General features: G+C 39.3%; 1 protein-coding gene across 1 annotated transcript; it reads left to right on the top strand.

Annotated features, from left to right (window-relative positions):
- On the top strand, positions 1–19479 carry LOC125232515 (serine/threonine-protein phosphatase 2A 56 kDa regulatory subunit epsilon isoform). The gene is made up of 8 exons (XM_048138218.1): positions 1–1003; positions 4213–4409; positions 10799–10993; positions 13763–13953; positions 14851–15064; positions 15861–15980; positions 17243–17472; positions 17972–19479. The coding sequence occupies exons 1-8, from the start codon at positions 865–867 to the stop codon at positions 18114–18116; spliced, it is 1431 nt and encodes a 476-aa protein (XP_047994175.1). The 5' UTR covers positions 1–864; the 3' UTR covers positions 18117–19479.
- Positions 19480–19634: the final 155 nt, after the last annotated feature.

The following is a 19634-nucleotide window of genomic DNA, read 5'->3' as shown; positions in this document are numbered from 1 at the left end:
AATTGCTACGTCTTATGTGTAATATTTAAATAAAAGGTTGTTAATTTGGCCTTACCAACGTATTCTATCTCCATCTATTTTCAGAATAAGGTACTTTTCTACGAGTGTAGCGTTTTCGCAGCTAAAAGCTAGTGATGATAATCTTTTAGTTATATTAACTTTTGTAAATTGGTCGTTTTCCGCAGTGGAAAAAGTCGCAAAAACATTCATCCGGACGTGTAGAAGTGCAATATCCTAAAATAATCTTATTTGAAGCATTATAATGCGTTCAGTTTTACAGTCAAAGCGGATGGTGAGCGATGGCGAGAGTACGGTGATAGATTTTTGGTGTTAAATTTTGCTCCGTGTCATCACCGACTTAATCGTCGACTACGTCTAAGAAAGACAAAAACCGTTTTGTTTCGCCGTTTTACGTGTTATTATAACTAAATATTCAATTATCTCGAAGGATTGATGAGGAAATATATTGTCATTGACTGACCGGCTGATATTACACGAGGCTTGTATGTATATGTGACTTCTCCCTGCTGCTATTCGTGACACGCCTCAGAAAATAAAGATAAATTTGTGAATCGAACTGTTCGTTTTTGTTATTGTGTCATTTTAGTGTTATAGTTGTTTTAAAATTACGTAACTATTGTGGAATCTTGAAGTGTATAAAGAATGGCCTGAGTGTGACCATTCCATTACCGTCATGTGTGACGAAGGAATGTTTGTTTAGGCTCTAATATTGTGCTGCGACCTTACGGGAAGTGCGCGTTCGTATCGTGAACTGGGTCGGATCATGAATCTGCCCGAATCAAAACAACTTACGCATTGATCGCCGTCTACTATTGTCATTCGGGACACTTATAAACTATCAAAATGTCTTCGGGAACGTTTGTGGACAGGATCGATCCTTTCGCGAAGCGATCTCTGAAGAAGAAAACGAAGAAGTCGCAAGGCTCGTCACGGTACCGCAACACGCAGGACGTGGAGCTCCAGGCGCTGCCGCTGCTCAAAGGTGTGCCACTTGTTTCACTTGTTTATTGCCACTTATTTCGCTTCTGTTTTTTCCCATCCCTTTAGTAAATATAAACAAATCCCATTCTCATCAGGTATAGACCTATTCAGTTGATCTTTGTGGACATGAAACTTGTTAGATTTCTCTTACTTCATCTTGAGATTCTAACCTCTTTTTTGGAATATTTATTAACCCAGATTTTAGCACACATGCATAAAGCTATAAATAATGAATTTATTATGTTGGCATCTTTATTTCCTGTTATACATAAATGATTAAAATAAATTATGTGGGTGTAGAAGTTGTATGTTTAGACACATACCTAAAAATAGCTTTATCATAGGATTTAGATTGATCTGAAGTATACTATTTAGCCTGTATTTTAAAAGAATGATAGTCTCTGTACTGTAGCTATCACAAAAAGGCCACACATTGCCAATTTTGTTGCAGTGGTTAAAATGAAAAAGTGTATACATATTTATGACTATATGTGCCGGGTTCGAATCCCAGTAATTGCATTTATTTGTGTGATGAGCACAGATATTTGTTCCTGAGTCATGGATGTTTTCTATGTATATAAGTATTTGTATATGATATAATATATTGTTGTCTAGAGTACCCACAACATAAGCCTTCTTGAGCTGACCGTGAGACTCGGGCAATCTGTGTAAGAACATCCTATAATATATATTTATTTATGTGTACAAACATTTCCTTAAGATTTCAAACTATATGTATACAAACAATGATATTTTCCCATTACTTAGTTCATAGTTAGGTCTTATTGCACTGTACTTTTCTTTCTACCGGCTTGATTGAGAAAATTCTTACTACCCTAGACACAATTTAGTTGCATTGTTTTATTACAGATCCTCAGATTAGGCCTATGGTACCATAATATTGCATTGTCACCCAACTTACATATATGTTACATGCTACTTTTCAGCTTCTTTGGAAAACCTGGAAGTGGATTAAATGTTGCAAGATTTGATCCATACAAAGATATAATTTACAATTGTATTGTAATTGTATTGTGTTGTTGTAATTGTATTGTATTGTATTGTAATTTACAAGTGGACTAAAATTACCTCAATACTCATAACAATAAGTTGTTCAAGATGGAACTTGTACAACAAAATAAACAGTCAAATGTCAGACTAAGTGGTTGTCTTTGCTAGTCTCCATCCAATTATGAGAACAAAAAATTGTAATTCTGGTAGTTACCTTAGTAAGGCTTTTTACTGTTTACAATTTTTCCTTGTACTGTTCCAATGTTTCCATGTACTAACTCATACTAATTGAATATTATGATATATACCAACAGCCAGCCGGCTGTTAGGCTGGTTACCCAACCAACCAGTGGGCCAGGAGGTTTTGATGATCAGTTTTGTGTAGTGGTTAGTGAACTTGAGCCAATGGTCCTGGGTTCGAATCCCAGTAAGGTCAGAGTCATGGGTGTTCTCAATATATTTAAGTACCTATTTATATGTTACTAGCTTTTGCCCGTGGCTTCGCTCGCGTTAGAAAGAGACAAAAAGTGCCTATGTCACTCTCCATCTCTTCAACATCTCCACCTAAAAAATCACATTGATTCGTTGCTCCGTTTTGCCGTGAAAGATGGACAAACAAACAGACTCACACTTTCCCATTTATAATATTAGTATGGATTGTCTGAATACCCACAACACAAACCTTCTTGAGCTTAACCCTCCTTATCTCTGAAGTTTACCAATGAAAAATTGTTTATTTTTTTTTACAAAAGATTGGTATCATGATAAATATTACAGAGAAAATGAAATTGTGTCTGTATCTTCAAAAAAAAACTAACAAAAAGCCATTTAGATTTTAGTTTTCTATTTAACCCTTGTACAAAATTTGTTTTACTTCAAATTTATATGAAATAGTTCATAAATCAAAATAAAATAAAATAAAAGCTTTTGAAATCTGTCGCACAAATTAGCGATTTAATTCGCCGAAAATGGTGCTATACACAATAATGCTTAATTAGTATGAGTACATATACTTCTAGTCACATCTGAATTATAATAGAAACATGAGATTATTTTAATTCTTCAAAGTTTGTATGGAACCCTCAGTGGGCGAGTCTGACTTGCACATGGTTGGTTTTTCATGTTATTGTAATGGATTAAGATGAAGAAACAAAAATATTAAGTCTAGAATATAATCCAGAAACAACAATATAATGGATGTTGTGGGTCTGAAATCTATAGAAATGCAATAATGTTCCAGCTTAAATGTAAAGGATGGCTAATTCTAGCATACTATGTCTTACATTTAGGCAAGTAGTTAAAGTATCCTAATTATATTGGCCATGTAATGTTTTATGACAAGTGTATCCTTGCTGCTGAATCAGTATTTCAAATGGTTAGTAATAATGGACTGCAATTTGGGAATAAGAGCTGACTACACACCAACAGTGCAGTTTCTATCCAACTTTACAGTAAAGTTGCAATCCTTCACTTAATCATATTTGTCAAGCTGTTAATTTTTTTTTTCATCATAATGTGCTATATACAATAATATAAATACTTCTCATGTAATAAATTATGAAATCTTTGCTTTCCTGCTTTGTCATATACTGTTATATCCCATCATTTTAGTTTGACGATATTCTTTTGCCAATAAATATATTGTTGATAAGTTATAAATTCAGTCTTCAAAACACCTTGTTTTATAAAATATACATGTAACTTCCATCACTGTGCATAGGTTACATTCTGTTAGATACTAATCTCTGCTTATAAAATACCAAATGATAAAACTAGAACAAGATAATATCTGTCTAACACTACTTAATTATAATATTAATAATGTAACGACTGTAACTGAGCTATAAACAGATAAAATGGAATAAGTATTTAATTTTAAGAATAGTTTAAGAAATTAGGATAATTAAGAACTAAAAAGTGTGTAATTAATGTATGTCTAATATATAATACATAAACTCACACCTGTATTCCCAAGAGCTTAGCTGAGCATATAAAACTGCCCAAGTTTCAGTTCCACTCCAATGAAAGCTATGATAATCATTCACAATTTCTATTGACGGCAATTTTAAGTTCAGAATGCTTTTAGGACTTTTTCTTCTTCAATTATACTATTTTTCGTTAAAGTGTTCACACGCGGGCTAGCATACGACCTTACTTCGTTTTTCAGTATATTAACAAATTTTAAATTATTTTTTACAGATGTCCCAAGCGGTGAACAAGAAGAGTTGTTTATACGTAAACTGCGGCAGTGCTGCGTAGCATTTGATTTCATGGATCCCGTAGCGGACCTGAAAGGGAAGGAGATAAAGCGTGCCACTCTCAATGAACTGGTGGAGTACATCACCGGCGGCCGCGGGGTGCTAACTGAGCCTGTCTATCCAGAGATTATAAAAATGGTAAGCTGCGTTACTTTTTGTCATTATTTGTGCCGATGTCAAAGGTTAAATTTCGTCCCGTACATCAGTTTTATGATAAGCGATAAAGTGGGGCTTTATCGCTTATCATAAAACTGATGTAGTTTAGAATTATCTCGTCGCTCTCCAGATCTAGGCTTTTTCGAAATAGACAAATAGATTAATAGTACTGTGAGGATTGCCTTAGCTACCATCCACACTCATAAGACGCATGTCTTGCGGCGCGCAACGGACGTCTGCGTCGCGGCTGCTGGGCAGCGGCTGCCGGGTCGCGACTGCTGGGATCCGAATGTTACCTTTAGATGTGGCCGGTCCCTTAGGCACTGGTCCCACCGCGAGCTAGTAAGCTATGAGCTATCGGCTATAAAAACGAACAAAAGATAAGCACCCCCGTGCAAATAAAAGAGACACGGCGATATTGATAGCTCACCGCTGGGCGAGTAACTATAAACATCGCCGTGTCTCTTTTATTTACACGGGAGTGATTATCTTTTGTTCGTTTTTACAGCCGATAGCTCATAGCTTACTAGCTCGCGGTGGGACCAGTGCCTTAGGCTCGCGCGGAAACCGGCGAATGTAGACTTGATGTTATCCGCGCAAGCACTTTTCCTCGCGACGTGCCTCGCTCATATTCTCGTATATGCCTTATGGGGCACGAGCGGCACCGAGGTGCGGCAGCGCAGTTTGGGTATCCTCGGAATTTGAGAAAATTGGAAAATAAAATTACCAATGTAAATCCTATCCTATCCTTAACTACACGGTATGAGTCAAATATTTCTAGCGATATGAAGGATTTTCAACGTTCTCGTCAAATTTTTCCTGTTTCCTATATTCCAAATGTAATATTTTTGGTGACTTATCTTTTGTGTTTCTATTGAATTTGTACAGTATACCTACTTTTTATTCCTCAAAATCTACTTATAAATGTAACGTTTTATTTTAAACATGGTGATGTAATGTATTAATACTCTCTAGACATAACCCCTGAAGGAAAGTACTTAGGTCCCTAACAGCTAATTCAAATTGATTAGTTCAAAGTTCAAAGGTCACCTCTGACCTAGTGTCTTGAAACCGTTGCAAATTTTAGGTTTTAGGGCTTGAGTGCTCTAAGAAACATGAAAGCTCGACCTTTGCAATAATTAATATTCGGTATCATAATATTATGCTTGGAGCACTCCAGACCAGACCCTATGCATACACACCACACCTTTACCAGTCGCAGACTTGTACGTTTCATGACTTTCATATCACATCTCTTGTGTTGTGCGCCTGCCCCATACCTAACTACCTATGCGTGTGGACTGTGGATCAACCTTTGCACCGATTGTTTTGTGGTTTGTCTCCAACTCACTTAACTAATTGTCAGGGTCAAAGGTTATGAATATGCACCACCTCTGCTCTAATTGCCTTGTGTTATGTAATTGATTGTCTCACGATCACGACACAAACATCTTGTGCATAATTCAAAAGGTGATAAACTCTAATGGATAGTCTAATGCCATTCCATACAGTTATACAAATAGTATACATTTTATAGCATTGACTTGATTAAGGGATGGTGGCACCAGAAATGGTTACCATAATTCACATCATCATTGGTCATCAGCATCAAGCCCAGCGTCCTAGCACGCAACTAGTAGCAACCAATCATACGGATTATGGAACAATATTTATCTTGCTTCTGGAGAAAATCCAAAAGGCTTTTTTGAGATTTTTATATAAGAAAATTTATGGGCTTTATCCTTTCCTTTACCCGACAAAATTTCTGCTCGGCACTCTAGGTTTTAACTCCCTGGAAGTGAGGCGTAATTATGCTCTTGTGACCGGGGCATGCCGAATAATACGTGGAGATTCAGACTGTCCGCAGCTGGTCTCGCAACTGGTACGTCTTCTGGTACCCCCTCAGTCTAAAACGCTATTCAATTTTAGGCCGCGTACTCGTGACTTGCTAGCAGTTCCCAAAGCGCGCACTGTAGCGTACAGGAACTCGCCCTTAGTTCGCGTTTTGAAGTACCTTAATGCGCTTCTCAAATCAGCACCTGACTGTGACGTTTTTGCCAGTAGATGGAAGGTCTTATGTGATGAATGTCTGAGGTTATGCGAAGCGATGGATGATCGAGTGTCTTCAGTTAGTTATTAAGTTTATTATGTTAACGTTATTACACTAAGTATTAACAATATAGTATGATGTTTTATGCATTGCACAGTGCCTTAGTGTCTCACTGTAATACTGTGTAATTTGTTTTGAAATAAAATAAAATAAAATAAAATAAAAAATCTTTTGAAATGTTTGGTAAACAGGTAATTTTTAAAATCCTACACAGATCGACATAAGCAAGGCGTTTTAGGTTGAGGTACTGTAGTAGTAAGCCTAAATTATAAAGCTTGATATCACTGTTGCGAACGATGGATGGATTGTGTAAAAGAGGATATGAGAAGAAAGAAGTAAGTGCCGAGAAGACGAAAGAGAGACAATAATGGAAGAGAAAAACTAGTTGTACCGACCCCATACAATGTGAAATAAGAGTAGGAGGAAACAGATCACAGTTGCGCCACAGTATAATAAACAGTACTATCGTACAGTGTGGCCACTCCCGCTCCCCGCTGATGAAATGCCGCCCACCCCCTCTCGATTACCTCACAGTTACCGCCTGTCAAAAACGCGAACAGTCAACCTGTCATATCTCACTCATACAAGCATGGCACGCGTTCACCTACACGAGCTTAGAATGTGTGCTAGGAACGCGCCTCTTTCATATATTTGATCACCAGTGTCCGAGATGTGGTTGCGCTCTTCTTAGGACTGCCCTGAACAGTCGTCAAAGAGATTATGTGAGAAATTATGTGAGATTCATTAGCGCCTGCCTAACTTACTTTATTTGCATCTCGCTCGTATACTTGTATAATGTATATAATTGTGACGATGAGAGATTGAGTAAATTAGCGAATAGGTATGTCAGTGTTAAACTTGTGCTAAGGTTAATGTCGTGGCCATTTTGACGAAAAAATCTTTTCTACTCCGTGTGGTATAAGCTGTCATTTGTACATTGGACAGTGTTAGTTATCACTTATCAGTTGAATAGGTATTTTGAACTAAATCAGTAGCCATAATCGGCCTAGTAACAGGCTCAAATTTCAAACTAAGAAAGTAATACAGAATATAGCAGCACAAACTGTCACCGATCATTATGGTTTGAAAGATGATAGCTGATTTTCAACGCGCCTACTTATGTTGTACAGTTGTATATGTTGACGTAGGATGACGAAGAACAAATAAATAACATTTTCTAGGCAACACCGGCAATGTTCTAATAGTGGTAATTTTATTGAGTTTGCGTAGTGTGGTTACGTGACTTTCATTTGACATATTAACACTAAGTAAAGAACCCTTATTAGGCTTCTTGCCCTCATTGGCGTTGACTAAAAACTGTTTGAGAAGGATATCTGGCAGTGTAAAAATAAATCGAATTAGATGCCTCTAAGTGATCGATCGTATGTCAGACCCCGCTCAGTGTAAGGTTCCATAGTTACCCAGTTTACCCACCTAGCAGGGGGAAATTAGCTAAAATTACGGCATAATTAATGGAAGGTTTTTTTAAATTGAAATATGTACATTATAGACCGAAGTTATTTTTCATCAACCCTCCCCACTCCTCCCTCCTCTGCGTCACCCCTCTACCCTCCCTTAAAGTGCCGAAAATGCGGTTTTTCTCGATTTCTGACAAAACTGTTGAAGATACAGAAAAAGCGCGTAGGAACGAAGTAATCCTTAATAAATTTACTACAAATCATTCATTAACACTTTGGTTCTAGCACTTATAGTTTACGCGTGATCCGTCACGAAAGTTAGTCCTTTGCTGCAATCTTCTTTAGTGAATGTTAAGTTTTCGCCCAAAATGCATACGAAATCGTCGAAATTTGTTTGATATAACTAAAATATTGTAACTCATGACTAAAATAAAATTAAGGGGGAAAAATCACTACCATGGGTGGAATTTCCAATATGTCTTGGAATTCCAGTAACTATTTATGACGTAATATTTTCACGGTAGTAGTCGCTAGGAGTACCATTGATCTATATAGTGTATCTATGACTGGGGATGAGCTTTTGGTAGCTGTTGGTAGAGCCCTGGAGTATCAATCCAGTAGCCGTGAGTTCAAGTCCCACCCATGGTAGTGATTTTTCCCCCTGAAATTCATTTTCAGTTTATAATATTTTAGTAATATCAAACAGATTTCGTAAGCAATTTGGGAGAAAACTTAACATTCACTAAAGAAAATTGCAGTAAAGAACCAACTTTCGTGATGGATCACGCGAAACCTATAAGTGCTAGAACCAAAGTGTCAATGAACGATTTGTAGTAAATTTATCAAGGATTACTTTTTTCCTACACGCTTTTTCTGTATCTACAACGGTTTTGTCAGAAATCGCGAAAAACCGCATTTTCGGCTATTTAAGAGGGGGAGGAGGGGTGACGCAGAGGGGGGAGGGATGGGGAGGGTTGATGAAAAATAACTTCGGCCTGTAATGTACATATCCCAATAAAAAAAAATCTTCCATTAATTATGCCAACATTTTCATACATAACTTTCCAGAAGCAACGGACTAACCCGTCGGAATAGACTTTGCTAATGCAAAAACTCAACCGAAGAGACACTCACGCAACATACACGTAAAGCAAAGTCCGAAATGAATTTCTGCTTTTAAATTTTAATTTATCGATCATTTTTTGACGACTGGTCTGGCCTAGCCTAGTGCGTCCTAAGCCGCGGTTTTGTGTTCGAAATGTTCGAATCCCGGTATGGTCCCCACTACCTTTATGTATATCGTCGCCTAGCACCCATAGCTTTGCTTAGTTTGAGGCTAGGTTGATTTGTGTAAGGTGAGCCCCAATATTTATTTATTTCTGTTAGTGGCAACCCACACTCAGGCGACGCATGTCTTAAGACGCGGAACGGAAGTCAGCGCCGCGTCGCTTGAGTGTAATTTAAAAACCGTCTCAGTAATACATTTTGTATAGGAAGGACGCGCAAGGGATGTCGCTTGGCGCGCCCCAGGCGACGCGGCGCGCGCCAAGCGACGTGTCGCCTGGGGGCGCGTCTTACGTCCTAAGTCCTACCTGTACAAAATGTACTGAAGAGACGTTTTTAGGGTTCCGTACCAAAAAGGTACAACAGGAACCCTTATGGTGCGACTCTGTCCGTCTGTCTGTCCGTCTGTCACATTCCTAAATATCTCGAGAACTACTAATGCTATCAACTTGAAATTTGGAATAGTTGTGAACATTGTAAACCTCTACAAATAGAAAGTATAATTTTTTTTAAATATATTAATTTTAATTGTAGAAAATGGCCAAAATGAAAGGGGGGCAAACTGTAAATTTCAAGTTACTAGGTCAAGTGGGGTATCGTTGGAAATAGCTCAAATTGAACGTAAATAAACTATTTTTTATAATTTTTTTGTTGTGGAAAAAAAAAGAATTTTGAAGGAAAATGTAAAAAAAAATACCGTCCCCCCCCCCCCTTATCTCCGAAGTTTACCAACGAAAAATTATGAAAATTTTAGTAAACATTGGTTTTATGCTATATATTACAGGAAAAATATAATCGTGTTTGTATTTTGACTACTTTTTTTTTTATTCACAAAAAACTTTTCAGATTTTTACTTTCAATTTACCCACCCTTGCGGATGTATATCGTACTTAAAATTAATACGAGATGTTACGTAAACCATCTTCTGTCCAATAAAGTAAAAACTGTTTAAATCGGTTAACATTATAAAGAATTATCCCTGAAAAACCAGGTCGCGCAAATTAGTTAGCAAATTGACCGGGAGATGGCCCTATACACTATAATACTCATTAGTGCCTATACTTTTGTCTTCTAGTCAAGTCATTAGAGTTATATGAAAATATGAGATTATTTTTACTAGGTAGTTTGAAAGAAAGTTTGTACGGAACCCTCGGTGGGCGAGTGCGACTCGCACTTGGCCGGTTTTTTTAAATTACATTCGGGCGGCGTGGCGCTGACATCCGTTCCGCGTCTCAGCACATGCCTCGCCTGTGTATGGATGGTCCCTTACAATTATACTAAGGGCTGATTTACATGGTACGGGTTGTCGTATGCAAGCATTATGCAAGTTTCGTTACAATGTGGCTATTGAGCGCCCGGCTTAATTGGATGAACCTCAACAGTCAACTGAAATCGCATACAAGTTCGCGCTCCGTGAGGATGACAGGTTGATATTTAACTGTAACGGCTTACGTCCGTAGACAACTTAGGCGGTGAAATGGTTGTCCCTGCAAATGTTAGATGAAGACACCTATCCATTCACACGATCAGGCTCTAAATGATGAACCCGCTTGCTCCAGATATCGGCGAACCTGTTCCGCACCCTGCCGCCGAGCGACAACCCCGACTTCGACCCGGAGGAGGACGACCCCACCCTGGAGGCGTCGTGGCCGCACCTGCAGCTAGTCTACGAGTTCTTCCTGCGTTTCCTCGAGTCCACCGACTTTCAGCCCACTATTGGGAAGAAGGTCATTGACCAGAAATTCGTCTTGCAGGTATGGTTACAACTTTATCATTCGTCTTTTGTTTGTTTGTTATGAAGTTTGCTGTTTGATGCTGGTAAAGCCTGACCAGAAGCCTGAATGACTGACATATGTGACTTGTCAAGAAGGCGCTGTTATTCTCGTGTATGCGGTGACGCCGGTGACAGTTCAGTGTAGTCAAAGAGGATCGAGTATTATAAAGAGTTACTGTCAAAGTAAAATGTGTAATCATGTAATCACAGTGTATAGACAGCCATCTCTTGACACAGGCAATTGACAATTTGGCCCATATTCTTACCTTGATATGTTTTAAAATGTCAAATATTAATATTAGCGCCATCTAGCTGAGCGTCCCCCAAAGCTGTATCGCCATCTAGGTCACCGTACCTTTTTCTGTATGGTTTTGAGGTACGTTTTTTTCTTAGACTTTATCAGTCTGTCTGTCTGTGGAGTTACATAAATATGTCTTTGGTATAGTATAAAGAAAATGATTCTAATGGAATTCCACAACATGGCGTTTGGTCAAGTTTTATTGTTTTCTTTTATTGAGGTGTGTGGTGTGTATGTAAGTTTCTGACAGCTAAAAAGTAATTTCAATAAATAAATCTCTGTAAGGTAGTGTAATAAATCTCTGTAAGGTAGTGTAATAAATCTGTAAGGTAGTGAAAAAAACGTACTTCACTACCATACAGAAAAAGGTACGGTGGCCTAGATGGTATTACACCTTTGGGGTACGCTCAGCTAGATGGCGCATATGGGCCAAATTGTCAAAACTGAGGTTCAAAAGTTTTAAGCCTGTCTCAAGAGATGGCAGTCTATGCACTGTGATTACACGTTTTACTCTGACAGTAACTCTCTATAATGACTATAATACTTGATCCTCTTTGGTGTAGGTTAAACTTACTAGATGAGTTTTGAGATTTTTATGTATTTGTTTAAAAATATATGGAATATTTATTAATGTATATGCCTATATGGAATTGCAATTTTTCAGGAACCTATGGGATATATCTGATTGTAACAAGTTTTAATACAAAGATATGGATATCTTATCTACACTAGTTTAGACAAATATGTACATCAAAATTCATAACAAACAGCTTAATTAAGACATGCCATGTTGTTTTAGGTAATTATTTTTTAGGTTATCGGTTATTACGAGAGTCGTTTAAATATAAAAGCCGAATTATTCCGCCACTACTTTGTATAGTTTGTAAACACCCGCAAATCGTCTTGGATGTCACATCTAGAAATGTTTTGTTAAGGGTGCTTTCAAAAAAAAACGTCAATAAAATGTAAAATTGATAGTTTTAGTCGGTGAAATACTACACTTTCCGCTATCCAATAGATTTATTTAATTCAAGTTTCAGTTAGAGCATCTTCTTATCTTAATTTTTATAAGACTGGATTTTTGAAAACTAACTCACTAAATTAATTATGAATTTTTTTCTAATGCACATTTAGAAAAACTCACGTATAGAGCTGAATTAGTCGATCTTATTTGTAAAATTTGGACAATTTTGAATACTAAAACAGGTAAATTTATAATTCGTATATCCTGTACTACAATCATCTCAGACTACATTTTTATTATAAGGTTTTGAAAAAGAGTAAACGAGGCTAAGACGAATTCAATTTTTTTCAGAAATTACCTAAAATTAAGTGACAATTTCTTTGAAAATCAACATCACATCGAAGTAATTTTTGTACCTAATTAATCTGCAACGTTTACTTAAATTGCTGTTATACCTTAGTGATTATAAATGGCTATTATTTATTTTTGGCAATTTTTTGAAAACGAGCCTTCACTGGTACAATTATTACCACTTTTGGACATTTTCTCATATTTTGTTAGACCAAGTAGAAAAAGTCCTATAATGTGATATATATTTGTAAACTACTCGCAATGCCCTTTAATTTGATACCACACACGGTATGATCAAGCGCTCGGTTGCGATTTCACTGTTTTTCACACGAAAGCCCTCTTAATTTACTTAGGTAACCGTCGCGGTGCTCGATAAGCTAATGCCCATATATTGTCGTCTATATTGCTGATGCCGTAACTCTGACAGTATTGACTAGTATTGAGCATTCTCCGGAGTAATAGGTACCTATTGTTTATAAATTATGATATAGCAAGTAGAAATATTAATAGTCACATTAACCATAACAGAAACTCTTAAACTTTCTTATATCTGCACGGTTAGATTTGAACAAATCAATAATTGGTGATTATTTTGTGGGCTATTTAACCCAATTTACCAAAACATCTTAAGGAATCTCTATCAAGATGATCTCTCGGAAACCTAAGATCTTTACGAATTCAAAAACTTGCATTTAGACTGGAAAACATCGCGAGCCTTTTACTAATTATTTCTCAGGATCTATGAAGGGTCGGATAAAATATACTCATCGCTAGTCGTAGTGTAAGGCCGGAGTGGACGCTCGGTGCGGAGCGTTACGGCCCAGCCACGACATTGGTCTAAGCGCGTCAGCGGTGAGCGGCGGCCATACATTGGAGACACAGCGATGGGACTTTTCACTCGCACGTATGGCTGCCGCTCACCGCTGTCGCGCTTAGACCAATGTCGTGGCCGGGAGGTGCAGCGGGGCGGATTCGCCCGCGTGCAGCGTCGACTCAGGAGTTAGGACACTTGTATCAACTGTTTGACATGCACGTAGCACGCCCCGCCCCTCTGCCAATATGAGTGTGCAAGGCCTTATGTGCTGATGGCAGTGGCGCGTGGCAAGCACGACTGAACCTCTTGTCGCTTGTCGCAGTTGCTAGACCTGTTCGACTCGGAGGACCCGCGCGAGCGCGACTTCCTGAAGACCGTGCTGCACCGCATCTACGGCAAGTTCCTGGGCCTGCGCGCCTTCATCAGGAAACAGATCAACAACATATTCCTGCGGTTCGTCTACGAGACCGAGCACTTTAACGGCGTCGGGGAACTGTTAGAAATATTGGGAAGGTTAGTAAACATAGTTTAATTAATACACATACAGATACCTACAAACACCATCGAAAATGTAATTTTAGTTTTAGAATATTGCTGACAAATTTTGTCATACTAAAACATGAATATGTCTGTTAAGTCAAAATTTGTGTTAAAGTTACTACAATTTATCATGTACATACTTATGAACTTACTTTACAAAAACACCTTAAAAATTCCTAGTTTTATAAAATATTTGACGGTCTCACACGTGGACCAGAAAGGCCGTGTAAATCAGGGAGTATTCGATCTAATTAACACAGTCGTTGTTGAAAAGATGAACAAGTTTTTTCTGTATTCTAGGCAAATATGAAACTCTAGTTAATAATTTAAAACATGGAAGTTATTTCCAAAGGTCGGCGAGGCGAGCTATTGTCCTACTAATATGACGTCAGACGTGTCAAATTATGTCAAACTAGCTATTGTACCTTGGAACTAGCTATTGTACTGTTAAATTCGAAAATTGCGAAATACTCCATACAAACTTCCACCCCCCCATTTTAGGGAAGTGGGGGTCAGAAAGAAACAAAGTAGTGTTATTCAACAGTCAATTCGTCGTTTCGTTTTGCCGTGAAAGACTGACAAACAAACAGACACACACTTTCCCATTTATAATATTAGTACAGATTAGTAGGAAAACAGCTCACCCCCGCTGACCTCTGCCGGGCAAGCATGGTCGCGCGATAAATGATAATACATCACGCCGCTGTAAGGACGGCCACGTGTTTTATCATTTATCGCGCGACCATACTTGCCTGGTTATTTCGTTTATTAAAATTTCCTGTCAGGATTGCCTTCTTGTATTTTGCTTGTCAATTTGAATAGAATTTGTCGCCCTAACTTATATGTATAGCGTGTTATTTGTGTGTGCAGCATAATCAACGGGTTCGCGCTCCCTCTGAAGAGCGAGCACAAGCAGTTCCTGGTGAAGGTGCTGCTGCCGCTGCACAAGGTGAAGTGCCTGTCGCTGTACCACGCGCAGCTCGCCTACTGCGTCGTGCAGTTCCTGGAGAAGGAGGCCACGCTCACCGAGCCCGTCGTGCGCGGCCTGCTCAAGTTCTGGCCCAAGACCTGCTCGCAGAAGGAGGTACGACCACTACATGTTTATTAATAAGGACCAGTTGCATTAACCACATTTGACACACACATCAACATTACGCAGCAGAGGTCTATGGAGCTTCCCAAATAGTAAAATTTAACAGTGACAGATGTTTGATGCAACCGACCCTAAGTCTAATTACTCCATTGACTTTCTACACTATCGGGACTTAATCCACGCTGCCGGTTTTAAAGCACATTATAAAGCATTCGGGCGTTCCCACACGATGGAATAGTAGCACAATCTTTTATGGACCATTGCCGATGGTGTAGGGGAGCTATAATGTTTTTATATTCTGAGTGTAACAAAAATGGTGGTGATCCATTTAAGGGCGTACTCAGTATCGTATTCTTATCAGAAAAAAGGAGAAGAAAATTTTTTTTTCGCTAAAAAATGTTTACTTTTGTATGAGCCGGGCCGCGCGAATCGGTCGAATCTCCATACAAAGATAAAAAAATTTTTGCGAAAAAAAATTTTTATCTTACTTTTTCCTGATGAGAATACGATACTGAATACGCCCTTAAACGGATCACCACCATTTTTGTTACACCCTGTATAAAGCAAATATGACGTTGTTTCGATACTTGTTTTTTTTTTACATAATATTTCTGATTGACACATTTGCAAAGTCATAAAACGATAATTTCATAAATATATTCTTGAAGACTCGTGATTAAATATTGTATTTGCTGTCCAATAACGCGCCCCGCAATACAATTTCGGAACGTATTTGTGGGTTTATTGTGTTCATATTCAGCATTACAGCAAACAATATTTGTTTCAGGTGATGTTCTTGGGTGAGCTAGAAGAGATACTAGATGTGATTGAGCCCGGGCAGTTTGCAAAAATACAGGAGCCCCTCTTCAGACAGATAGCAAAATGCGTATCTAGTCCACACTTTCAGGTATGTACTGCCAAAATACTTTTTTTCTCAATTAAACTGTATATTGTTTTCGGTTAGCGCGACAGCTACTCAAATATTACTATGGATACGTCACCCGATGTCCAAGGATGAATAGGCACTTCTATTTCTATTTCACTCTAAGTCCATGTCTTCACCTCGGCTAGTCTGGCAAATAAAAAAAAAACTGTTAAGGGTTCTTAACGGCTAGATGTGATATAAATATAAAATCCATGAATGGAAATAATCCATTTCCATAGTTTTATTTCATACAGAGCAGTTTAAGATAGGTAACCCAAGACTTGCGGCAATTATGGCTGCATCACATTGACACGGCAGCGAAACCGACGGGAATTACACTCGGAATGCACAGAATGTTATGAGCTCTACCACATTGCTCTTATGCATTAGTAAGTAGGATGGAAGCCGTGAAGTAAATATATTATGTGTCATAAACTTTTATTAAAAAAGGTGCTGCGTTCAAATCTCGGTAGTCATTTGTCTATTATCATGTATCTATCATGGTTATCACAAATATTTATTACTGGGGTGTGGATTCGTGTTCACTTACATCACACACTTACGCGAACAAGAAAAAATAAATCTAAGGTACAGCGGGGCAAATCTCGACTGGGGGGCAAATGTAACTGGTCCATTTTTTCCATGTTTTACAATGTTTGCATTATTAAATACAGTGTCCACCGGTTATATATGGTAGGCGTGTTCAGTGGCTACATGTAGAACTCAACATCATAGTGTAATAATGGAAAAAAATGGACTAGTTACAATTGCCCCTCAGTCGAGATTTGCCCCGCTGTTCCTTACACACTTACGCGAACAAGAAAAAATAATTGAAGGTTAAGAGTTAAGAGTTAGTGGCTCATGTCAAAATGAAATGCTATTTTATTAAATCTTTTACTTCTTACGTGTAAGACTTAAAATCGAATGGCATTTAATTTTGCATTGTGCCGCTTCTCATGAAACTGCTCCTTGAATTGCAAGCGTCCATAGGTTACAGTGACCGCTTTTCATCAGGCGGACCGTATACCTGTTCGCCACCGACGTGGTATAAAAAAACTTGATAAGCGTCCACCTACAAGTGTGTGGGTTCAAGAACTTGCAACGGGCGTGTCAAATACAAATCGCCCAGCATGTCCAATCTCCTTCTTTCCTCCTTCTTATCTGTCATCTAATTGTTGTTCCTTTCTGTTATTTATTTACCTTCACTATCTTATCCAGTACTTAAGTAAGATATGTTGCGACAGGTGGCAGAGAGGGCGCTCTACTTCTGGAACAACGAGTACATAATGTCCCTGATGGAGGAGAACAACCACGTGATCATGCCGATCATGTTCCCCTCGCTGTACCGCATGAGTAAGGAGCACTGGAACCAGACCATCGTGGCGCTCGTCTACAACGTGCTCAAGACCTTCATGGAGATGAACTCGAAGCTGTTCGACGAACTCACCGCCAGCTATAAGGCGGAACGACAGAAGTGAGTGTTATTTACATTTACATTACTACAATTTGTAGTGTTTATCGCTTGTACTCTTCGGCCACACGGCTGGATGCGTTATGTTAGAGCGTGTCTGATTGTCCATATGAAGCTTTCTATGTGAGAGTCAAATAGCCTCGTCCTGCCCACCATATACAGCTTGAGACATTGAAATTTAAACCAAATTATTAAATAAATAGGATAGATTTTCCTTTGTACCACGATTTAGGTAAAACAGAAGAAAAAAAATTGATATTTTTTGCTTATTCATGCTTTTAATTCATAATTTCCAAAAAATGGAATATGTCCTTTATAAATCACATCGGGCAGGACGAGGACAACGTTGAAGCTCAAGAGACACTTCGTCTGGACAGGCTCTTATTGGTTTGTTATGTGACGTGGCCACTTCCGATGTGATGTGACGCATCGCACGGTATGTCGGCGCGCGTCTCGCCTGTGTTAGTGTTCGGTCGATGGTAACGCCGGGGGTGTGTTGCAGAGAGAAGAAGCGCGAGAAAGAGCGCGACGAGCTGTGGAAGCGGCTGGGCGAGCTGGAGATCAGCGCGCGCGCGGGCGCGGGCGCGGGCGTGGCGGGAGCAGCCAGCGCGGCGAGCGCCTTGCCCGCGATCGCGCCGGCCAAGTGATGCGCTCCGCGGCACACGAGCGCGGCCCTCCAGTGTTAGACTAATACGCGATCGATTTTATCCAAGTTATGTATTCATATTTTCTATTCGATTACATTTTTGTTAATGACGTTATTAATTTTTTATACCTCCGTCTCGGTCCGCGCCGGGCGCCGGCCGCGACCCCGTCGTCGCCGTACTAGTATTTTATATACGTTTATTTAGGGCCCTAGTTTACGTTAGGATTTTTTAATATTGTTAAATTGTTTAAATAAGTTAAAGTTGTATGTATTATTGATACGATCGATTGTACCGCATTTCGTATCGCCGGTGATTATTGTATCGTTCGGGCACCCGGCTCCGCCGGAATGATTGTACAAAACGACTAGGGAAATTTGAAATTGTAATAATGTTTAGTGCCGGGCGCCGCCGCCGCGCCGACAGTAGATTGTTGTATGAAATTTTCATTTTGAATTAGATGCTCGTTTCCGAAAGCTGTAATTTCGTCATACTATCATTTTGTATAGTTACATAGTGTAAATAGGCATTTATTTATTTTAAATTTATAGCAGTGTGATTTTTATACCTAGCTGCGGGAGTGTGGCGCTGTAATCGGACAGGTCGGAGCGAACGGAGACACCGCGTATCATGCGTACGGCCGATAAAATTAAATCGTTCATTTGATCATATTGGAGTAGAACAATGATTAAAGTAGATATAATAATTTTTAAGGGAATAGTCATTAATTTGTATGATATTACTGTAGCCTTAATATTTTTTCTATCATCACTCGAGCGCCGGGTCACAGTACATCCATAGCTTAGGCGGTCCCGCGCTCGGTCTCTGGAGCGCCGAGCCACACTCCGCCGGCGCCCGCGCCGCACGCTCCGCTGTCCACTGTGGCCGGCCCCGCGCAAGTGCGTATGTATGTATGTACACTATGGAGATGTTTGTTATGTAAAATGTATTAACATTACAAAAATTATATATGATACTTATATATAAATTACTATTATAGAACACAGTATGAAAATAAAAACAAGTTGACTTCACATGTATATTGTCGTTGAATTCTTTAAGTATAATATGTAAGCGTAGGCGCCCCTCGGCGGCCTGGGCCCGCGCGGGCCTCCGGCCTCGGCCTCGGCGCCGCCTCGGCCTCGGTCTCAGTCCCGGTCTCGGTCCGGTCCCGGTCTCGGTCTCGGTCCCGGTCTCGGTCTCGGTCCCGGTCCAGGCCTCGGTCCGCTCCGGCCTCGAGGCCCGCTCCGGCCCGGCCCGCCTCTCGCCTCGTCGCACTGTGTCCCGGAGCTAACGATCCCTTAGCCCTAGTGCCCATACTCGGTTAACGTAAATGCGTTGGAAATACACAACAAATTTTCACATTGCCCGGTTTTTCATTTATAGTTTGAGGCCTCATTCTCGATTATGTTTAATTCTAACATGTTTAATCATAAGTATAGGTAGAGCTTATGCCTTAGTAATTGTATTTAGTGATAAATTATGTCTCTGACGGTAACCACGCGGGATAATTGTGATGTC

This window comes from Leguminivora glycinivorella, chromosome 13 (assembly GCF_023078275.1).
Source record: "Leguminivora glycinivorella isolate SPB_JAAS2020 chromosome 13, LegGlyc_1.1, whole genome shotgun sequence".
Classification (NCBI taxonomy): domain Eukaryota; kingdom Metazoa; phylum Arthropoda; class Insecta; order Lepidoptera; family Tortricidae; genus Leguminivora; species Leguminivora glycinivorella.
This window is presented reverse-complemented; position numbering and strand designations above follow the sequence as displayed.

Excerpts from the sequence above, each read along its gene's own strand:
- LOC125232515 (XM_048138218.1), top strand. The coding sequence starts at position 865 with ATGTCTTCGGGAACGTTTGTGGACAGGATCGATCCTTTCGCGAAGCGA. Across the intron at positions 4,410-10,798 it reads ATCCAGAGATTATAAAAATG|ATATCGGCGAACCTGTTCCG; the intron begins GTAAGCTGCGTT and ends CGCTTGCTCCAG. Across the intron at positions 17,473-17,971 it reads TATAAGGCGGAACGACAGAA|AGAGAAGAAGCGCGAGAAAG; the intron begins GTGAGTGTTATT and ends GGTGTGTTGCAG.